Genomic DNA, 9,188 nt, shown 5'->3' on the forward strand with positions numbered 1-9,188 from the left:
TGGTATATATAAGCTTAATGAGGGGAGAGGTTAATCACTATCCCCACCACTTAACTCAATGAATGCTTGTTGAATATGTCCATAAATGAGTGAATAAACAAAGAATGAGCCAATGGTCTCATGTTCTCTGCTGATCCCAAGCTAAATATATGCAGTTCTACCCATCCCCACAGCCTCCAAAGTCAGTGCTACTGGTAAAGAGTCAGAAAGTAAGATCTAGACTTTTAATTCCTGAAGAATAAAAATGGGGTTTCTGCTTTTCAAAAATCAAAACAAACAACAACAACAAAATGTGATATATACATACAGTGGAATATTATTCAGTCTTCAAAAAGAATGAAATAATGATACATGCTTCAACGTGGATGAAACTTGAAGACATTATGCCAAGTGAAATAAGCCAGATACAAAAGGACAGCTATTGTGTGATTCCATATGTATGAGGTACCTAAAATAGTTAAATTCATAGAGACAGAAAGCAGAGTAGTAGTCACCAGTGGTTGGGGGTGGAGAAAATAGGGAGTTACCATTTAATGGGTAGAAAGTTTTGGTTTGGGATGATGAAAAATTTCTGGAGATGGATAGTGGCAAAGGTTTTACAACCATGCCTATGTACCTAATGCCACTGAGTTGTGCACTTAATAATGCTGATCAAAATGATCAATTTTATGTTTATTTTTCCCCAATAAAAAATAGAAAATTGAAGTAAATGACTATAATATCATATAATGTAAGTAATAGAAAAGAAAATAATGCAAGCTAAGACGATAAAGATTGGCTAGGTAGAACTATTTTAGATAAAGTAATCAAGGCAGGTTTCTCTGAGACAGGAATATTTGAATGGAAGGAAAAGAGCCAACCAGCCATGCACTGAAGAGAATGTCCAGGCAGGGAGACATCAAGTGCAAAGCCTAAGGCAGGTCTTGGTGTATTAACGGCAGCAAGAGGTCTGCTGTGCCTTCCTGGATGAGTGTGTGTGCACGCGTGCATGTCTGTGTATATAGTTGGGGTGCACGAATATGTGCATGCATTCATGGGTATCTGTATGTTTTTCTGTTGGAAATAAGGATCTTGACATGACTAATCAGGTGAACCTACTTATGGTAGCTCAGCAATGAGAATTGCCAAATGGATGACAATTGAAGGTGGAATTGTGCTGTATTAAAGCAGACAGCTGCCTACCACTGTGTTGGAGGCTGCTAAGAAGAATTTCATGCAGTCCTAAGTGTTGTTTATTAATCTGGGGTTGAAGGCCAGGCCCAGGCTATCTCTGTTGACATACTAGATTGGGCCCTATATAGCTGAGCCCAGTCTCCTGCCTCACTCCAAGGCATCTGCCAGAGTCCCAAGCTAGAGAGCCAGCTTCCTTGCCACTGAATCGCTGCTCTGCAGAAGCCCCAGTAAGTCATTTCTAGTGAATGAATGTGGGTTCCTGGATCAAAATTCAGAGGGCTTGACTTGACTCTGGAGGCCTGGAGGAGGCTTTCTAGGGGTTGCGGAAGAGGGATGGCAGGCAGAAATCGGGTTGAGGGTGTTCTTTTCTCTGCCTGTGCTGGGGCACCTGTGACTTTCTTCAATTGCCTGACCATTTGCAAAGGAGTCTACCTTTGTTTTCAAAGGGAGCCTTGGAGGATTAGATAGCAACAGCTGGAAGAAAGCTTGAAAGGACAGATGAGATGTTAGGAGTGAGAAAGGGGCAGGGGCTTCTAGGCAGATTGTCTAATAGCCAGTAGTTTTGACTCACAGAACACAAGGAATTCCTGCCAGGAAGCAGAGAGGGATGTAGCACCCTGCCAGGGCCAAGGTAGTGAGAAATTTCCATAGAAAATGCTCACCCTGGCAAACCTGTTTTGCTGTGGGAAATAAAATGCTAAGAGGAAGCAGACTCGGGTTAATTCTGGGCTCTGTTAGTGACTAGTCGATGTCTTGATCTAAAGTCGGGAACTTCTTCTCAGAATCACCAACCTGCAGCTTATGGTCCGCCACTGAGTAAATGATAGTTAACTACCCCTGGAGGAAAATCATCTGCCCAGATAAAAGATGGGATTCAGATAGCTGATGGGCTCAAAGGAGAGGTGAGGGAAGGAGGGAGATCGTACTCACGCCTAGGTCTCCACTCATTTCCCTTCCCTAAGCCAGCAGCGTGAGTGAGCTGGTAATGTGTAGTCCCAGCTGTTCTCATTGTCAGGAAAGCATACCCACAGCCATGCAGCAGCAACCCCAGAGACCAGGGGACAGGTGACCTCCTCCCTAGAGTCCCCACTGCATGTTCTTGCGCCTACCTTTGTTAAAGTACTGATCACAAGGAATATTTACTTTTCTGAATCCCCAGTCTGGAGGCCAGGCGTGGGTCATCTATTTCTACATAGTCTGTGTGTGCCCTGTGCCCAGGTTATAGGACAGAGGGCATGTTTGGTAAATACGTATTGATTAACTGAACAAGCTGAGATAATCTTCAACTTTCCCCACACTAAGGTGAAGACCATGTCCCTGTTTTCATCCCTCCCCCTCCTTCTCCTGAGTGTGGTGGCAGCATGTTACTCAGAAACTGTAACCTCTGAGGACATCCAAAAGACCTGCCCTGTGATTGCCTGTGGTACTCCAGGCATCAATGGCTTCCCAGGCAAAGACGGACGCGATGGCACCAAGGGAGAAAAGGGAGAACCAGGTACAGGTTGAGCTGCTCTGTCTCTGCAATCCTTTACCTTCCAGAGGAAACTGACTGGACATAGGAGGAGAGTAATGTGCTATGCAGGTAGATTGTATTTTTCTCGACTACATCTTGTAACTCAAAACAGAGATACAGCTCTGATACTCTGGAATCCCAGAATTTCACACCGTACTTTGTGACAAGTGGTTGTATTACATGTCCAGGAACCCACAGGCCAGGACACCCCATGGGACACAGAAGGAATTTTTCTTCTCTGGGTCATAGGAAGCTGTGGCTCAGACAGGTTAGCCCTGGGTCGAGGTCTCCTCACTCTCCTGGGATGGGATTGGGTGTTTAACTGAGGAGAAGGAGAGCAAGAGCACAGACACTGAGGCAAATTCCCTGTCTCCCAACAGGCCAAGGGCTCAGAGGCTTGCAGGGCCCTCCTGGAAAGGTGGGGCCTGCAGGAAACTCAGGACCCCCTGGGTTACCAGGAGCAAAGGGCCAAAAAGGAGACCCTGGAAAAAGCCGAGGTAAGGAGCTCACCCCAGCAAGGTCTGAGCTGAGTGCACCCAGGTTCTGAGACCTTGAGTACCTGGTGGGAGGTGCCCCTTCACAGGAAGATGCCCAAATTTACTTCCTGACCCAGGGCCCTCACACCTAGCTCGATTATTAGAGCCTCAGTAAATTTCTATCAGTGCCTGAGTGTAATTGACAAACCTCATCAGGCGCCCCCTGGAGGAGCCGACCCTGGGTTCTCCTTCAGCTGAACCATCCAATGTGAGGCCTTGGTCCCAGAGGGAATATGGAGGCCACCTAAGCGTTGGCTTCTTATGTTGCTTTTCCCAAAAACATATAGCCATGGTATGTCAGTTATATTTTAATTCATAAGAAACCAACCCAAACTTAGCAGCTTAAAAATACAGGCATTTATTTAAATCACAATGCTGTGGGTCAGCCAAGTGATTCCTCTGCTGGTTTCAGCTGGGCTCACTCATGTGTCTGTGGTCAACTGATGGCCAATGGTCTCGTTCACATGTTTGGCTGTTGTTTGCATGTTAGCTGGAGTGACAAGGGTACTTGAGCCACACGTCTCTCATCATCCAACAGGCTGGCCAGGGCTTATTCACATAGCAGTGATGACAGCATTCCCAAGAGTAGAAAGAATAGAAGTTTCAAGCCTCCTGAAGGCTCAGAACACATACATTATCATTTCTGCCACCTTGTATTGGTCAAAACAAGCCACAAGGCCACCCCAGATTCAACAAGTGGGGAAATAGACTCAATTTCTTCATGAGAGAAGCTGTGCCTCATTGAGGCCGTCTTGGCCATCTGCTACACATGGCTTGCCTCATGCCCTCCCCGCTAGGATAATAGACAACTCTCACAAATCTCGGTTTCCTGACTAACAGAACAAACTTAGGGGGAAAAAAAGGCAATAAAACAAAACCTTCCCAAAGGTAAAACCCTACAATCTTTTTAGTCCGTATTTACCAGCTCAAAATGCCTCAAGAGATTTCTTTTTGTCTTGATAGAACAATTTATTTGGGAAAAAATTAATAAAGAACTTGGCCTATGGATTGCTAGGTAATTCGGAAGTATAGTGTGTGAATGTTGCATAAAGTGTCTTTGGGTACAGTAAATAGGTACAATGATGTGTGGGGCTGAGCAGAAATAGAGATATTTCCTTCTTTTTGCTTCTCGATATTTTTTGTTTTCATTCAAAGTATAAACACCGATGTCAAAGAGAGTACTTTTTTTTTTTCAGTTTGAAAAAGATACCCCACCTAAAGGCAGTAGTATCTAAAAAAAAAAAAAAAAAAAAGATACCCCACCCCCTTCTGTGTACAGTTATGGGACCCACTTTTCAACAATGCTCCTTCACTCTGTTTTAATTTTCTAGATTGTGATTGTAGCCTGGCTGCTTCAGAAAGAGAAGCTCTGCGATTAGAATTGGATCGTATCAACAAGTGTAAGCTCTCTCTTTACTCTCCAGGCAGCTTGAAGTTTGGGAAAGACAGAAGGCAACAAATGTTTATTGAATGCATTGCTTGTATTCTGATCTCATGAAATCTTCACAACACCATTTTGGTGGAAATGAAGACAAAGAGGTTAAATTATTATTATTATTATTTTTTATTTCAGAGTATTATGAGGGTACAAACATTATGGTTACACTTTATGTCTTTGTCTCACCCAAGCAAGGATTAGAGGCATGCCCTCCCCCCTACAATGCTCCCCGTGTCCTTTAGTTGTGGATTTTTACGCTCCCCATCCCTGGAGAGTATTACTGCCACGTGAGCACCCTAGTGTTGATCAGTTAGTGCCAATTTGATGGCAAGTATAAGTGGAGCCCATTCTTCTGATCTTGTGGTGCCTCACTTTGGATAATGGGCTTAAGTTTAATCCGGGAAAGTATAAGAGGTTCTAGATCACTGTCGTTTCTTATGATTGAGTAATATTCCATTGTATACATATTCCAAATTTTAATAATCCACCCATGGATTGACGGGCACTCGGGTTGTTTCCACATCCTTGCAATAGTGAATTGTGCTGCCATAAACATTTGGGTGCAGATGTCTTTATCATAAAATATTTTATGCTCTTTTGGGTAGATGTCTAATAGTGCTATTGCTGGATCGAATGGTATTTCTATTTTTAGCTCTTTGAGGTATCTCCAAATTCTTTTCCACAGAGGTTGCACTAATTTGCAGTTCCACCAGCAGTGTAAATTATTTACTCAAATGCACAAAGCCAATAAGTTGCAGAGGCAGTTTATAAATTGAAGTTAGTCTGACTTCAGAGACCCTGATCCCACTAATACTTGCTCACTGAAAACAGGAACTATGCCCCTTTATTATGCTGGTGTTAAGACCTGGCTTTGGGGCCAAACTTGTTCTTTCTGGCATGGGGAAAATATTCTCAGACATTTTCATTTAGTCTCAAGTGGAGTGTAATTCAGAATTCCAAGTTATATGTGTTCTAGAAATCTGATCCAAAAGGACAAAGGCCTTTGTGCCAATTTGATGTTTCACATTTGGGATGCCATAGTTCACAAATAATAAGACAGGACACCAGTTAAATTTGAATTTCAGGTAAAAAACAATTTTCTTAGGTATAAATATGGCCCCAAAATTATATGAGAGATACTTATACTAAAAAAATATCATTCTTTATCTGAAATTTAAATTTAACTGAACATTCTATATTTTGTCTGGCAACTCTACTCTAGAAGCCTTTATCTTGAGAAATACCTTGAGCTGGACTTAAAGATAATCCAGGGTCACCCACTTTTTCCCATTTTAGGGCTGACATTCTCTCTGGGCAAAAAAGTTGGGCAGAAGATCTTCTTGACCAATGGTGAAAAGATGACCTTTGACAGAGTGAAGGCTCTATGTGCCCAGTTCCAGGGCTCTATGGCCATCCCCAGGAATGCCGAAGAGAACAGGGCCATCCAGAATCTCGTCAAGGAGGAGGCCCTCCTGGGCATCACAGATGAGAAGACAGAAGGCCAGTTTGTGGATTTGACAGGAAGTAGACTTACCTACATGAACTGGAACAACGGTGAGCCCAATGATGCTGGCTCTGGGGAAGATTGCGTAGTGTTCCTGACAAATGGCAAGTGGAATGACATTCCCTGTTCCTCCTCCTTTTTGGCAGTCTGCGAGTTCTCTGTCTGAAGAAACACTCCTCCCTTTACTGCAGCCCACAGTGTGCTTGGGAATATAAATTCTATCAATGACCCAGTATTGAGTCATTCCATTGTGGGCAATTGGAGAGAATGAGGAGCATGGATTAAACAATGGGATGTGGAAGTGAGAAGTGGGAAGAACCCGACAATGGTACAATGAGAGTTTCTGTTTCAGTCTCAGTCACTAAACATGATCACTACCACAAACAACAAAATAGTAAAAATAGTAGTAGTAGTAGTACTAATAATACATTTTTTATATTTACTATCAGACAGACTCTACGTTTTGTACTTATATTAATTATCTAATTTAATTAAGCTATAATACTTTTGATAGAGTGAGGTTCACTTGCTAAGGTATAAACATGTAAGGCTGTGTTGAGCCTTTCTCTTTGGATAGAAAGCTCCTCTAAAGAAATCACCCAGCCTAATCCCATAGCTTTTCAGCTAGTCTCAAGTATTTAGAGGATGAATCTGTTTTGTAGCTTTCTCTCTTTCTTTTTAATGGGATATTAAACTATGTAAAGACACAAATCTCAAGTGAACAGATTAATGAATTCTCACACACATACACACCCATGTGTCTACCTTCTAGATCAAGATAGAGGACATTTCTAGTACCTGAGAAGCACCTTTATAACTACTCCTAGTACTAACTCCTAGGTAAATACTATTCTGACCTTGATTACTATATTTTAATTTTGTCTGTTTATGAACTTTACATATAGAGAGAATTATTCTATACATACTGTTTTATGTCTTGTTTTTTTAACTCAAAATTAAATCTGTGAGATTCATTCATGTTGGTACATGTAGCAATAATTTCTTCCTTTTCATTGCTATGTAGGGTTCCCTTATGTTACTATTCCTCAGTTTACCCATTCTATTGTTAATGGGCACTTGGGTGGCTTCCAATTTTTGGCCATTAAAAAAAAGAGCTAATGAAAATTTCTGTATGTGTCTTTTGGTAGACATAGTGCACTAATTTCTCTTGACTATTCAGTAGAACTGGTAGGTGATGGGGAAAGCATGCATTTAGCTTTAGTAAATACTGTCAATTTTCTTAAGTGAGCATATGAATTTGCACTCCCACCAGCAATGTGTGTCAGTTCTAGATACTCTACATCCTTGATGTTCTCGGTTCTTTCAGTCTTGATCATTCTCTTGTGTGTAAAATGTTACATCTCCATGGTTTTAATCTGCGTTTCCCAACATGTAATAATGTTGAACACTTTTTCATATGTTTATTGGCTACTTGGGTATCTTTTTTCATACAGTACCTTTTCATGTTTTTTGTATTTTGTTTAAATTAAGTAGCCAGTATTTTTCTTATTATATTGTAAGTTATCTTTAAATTTTGGCTATAAGTCCTTATTGTTTATGTATATCGCAAATATTTTTCCAGTTTTTGACTTGCTCCTAATGTTGACTTTTGATGAGCAAAAGTTTTTAATTGTAAGAAAGTCTCATTTATTCATATTATCTTTCAAGATTAGAAATTTTTGTGTCCTGCTTAGGAAATCTTTGCCTATTCCAAAACCATGAAGGTATTTTCTTCTTTCTTTCCTAACAGCTTTATTGGCAAGGTACTGTACCTCTGTTAGATATCAACTTGATCCAGTACTATTTGTTAGAAAGACCATTTTTACTCCATTGAATTAGAGTGGTGCATTTTTGTAAATTAGGTAACTATATAAGTGTGGGAATGTTTCTAGGCTTTCTATTCCATTGGTCTATTTGTTAATGCTTGTGCCAAATACCACACTACCCTGATTACTGTACATTTATAGTAGGAACTAATATCTAGCAGTGTATGCCTTCTAGCTTTGTTCTTCTTCAAGATTCATGATTTCCCTATAAATTTCCCTATAAATATCTTCTCAATTTCCACAAAAGCCTGATGAGATTTCTATTGGGACTGCATTGACCATATTAATCAACTTATGCAGAATTGACAACTCACTACTGAGTCTCCAATCATTGTGTATCTCTTCATTTAACTAAGGTTCCTTTAAATTTCTCTTGCTACATTTTATTGTTTTTAGTTTAAAAGTCTTATATATTTTTCATTGGTAGTTTTAGTGGTTTTTAATAATACATTTTTAATAATTTCTATTTTCTACTGTTGTATATAGAAATACATCTAATTTTTATATATGATCTTATGATATTTAGTAACCTGAATATGTTTCTTTCTTAATTCTAATAGTTTGTAGATTATTCTGGATTTTCCACATACACAGTCATGTAATCTGAAAACATGGCAGTGACTTCTTCCCAATTGCTATCCTTATTACACTGGTTAGCAACCCCAATATAATATTGAAGTGCTGACAAAGAACTTCCTTTCCCGGTATATTAAGCTGACTTTGTTTTATTTCCGTTATCAAAACATTGTCTTTACCTTTTTAAAAACTTCAAATTCATACTTAACTACGTGTTCTGCCCACCTACCCCTCTATGCTACACAGACTTGGAAGGTCCTGTTCTCTATGATTCCATCTCTGCTTCCTTGAACATAGTCTGTAGGTATTTGTCTAAGAGGAGGGATGATGATTCTTAAAATGACTAGCTGTGATGATTGTCTGTCTTTTCCCTAATTTTAGCACTACTGACTAAGCTCACTGACTATAGATCCCCTGTAGATGGGCGGATGTCTCAGAAGAACTTGCTGAAGATGGGCTTGATACCAATTCTCCTTTTTATGGCTGTCTCTTGTGGGAAATGTCCTATACCTGAAAGCTACTCTACAAATTCCTTAATGACATTTGCAGCTATCCAAAAATAACCTCACACTCAAGGGATTAAAATTTGTCAACCTTGAGAAAATCCAAACATTCCTGGAGG

At 40.3% G+C, this 9,188-nt stretch overlaps 1 protein-coding gene across 1 annotated transcript; it reads left to right on the forward strand.

Annotated features, from left to right (window-relative positions):
• Nucleotides 1-1,326: 1,326 nt before the first annotated feature.
• Nucleotides 1,327-7,115, forward strand: MBL2 (mannose-binding lectin (protein C) 2, soluble). Its single transcript, XM_012659655.1, has 5 exons — nt 1,327-1,400; nt 2,476-2,668; nt 3,067-3,183; nt 4,554-4,622; nt 5,957-7,115. Exons 2-5 carry the CDS (start codon nt 2,485-2,487, stop codon nt 6,328-6,330), a joined length of 744 nt encoding a protein of 247 aa, XP_012515109.1. The 5' UTR covers nt 1,327-1,400; nt 2,476-2,484; the 3' UTR covers nt 6,331-7,115.
• The last annotated feature ends 2,073 nt before the right edge of the window (nt 7,116-9,188 follow it).

The sequence above is a fragment of the Propithecus coquereli genome, unplaced genomic scaffold (assembly GCF_000956105.1).
Source record: "Propithecus coquereli isolate 6110/MARCELLA unplaced genomic scaffold, Pcoq_1.0 Scaffold63, whole genome shotgun sequence".
Taxonomy (NCBI): Eukaryota; Metazoa; Chordata; class Mammalia; order Primates; family Indriidae; genus Propithecus; species Propithecus coquereli.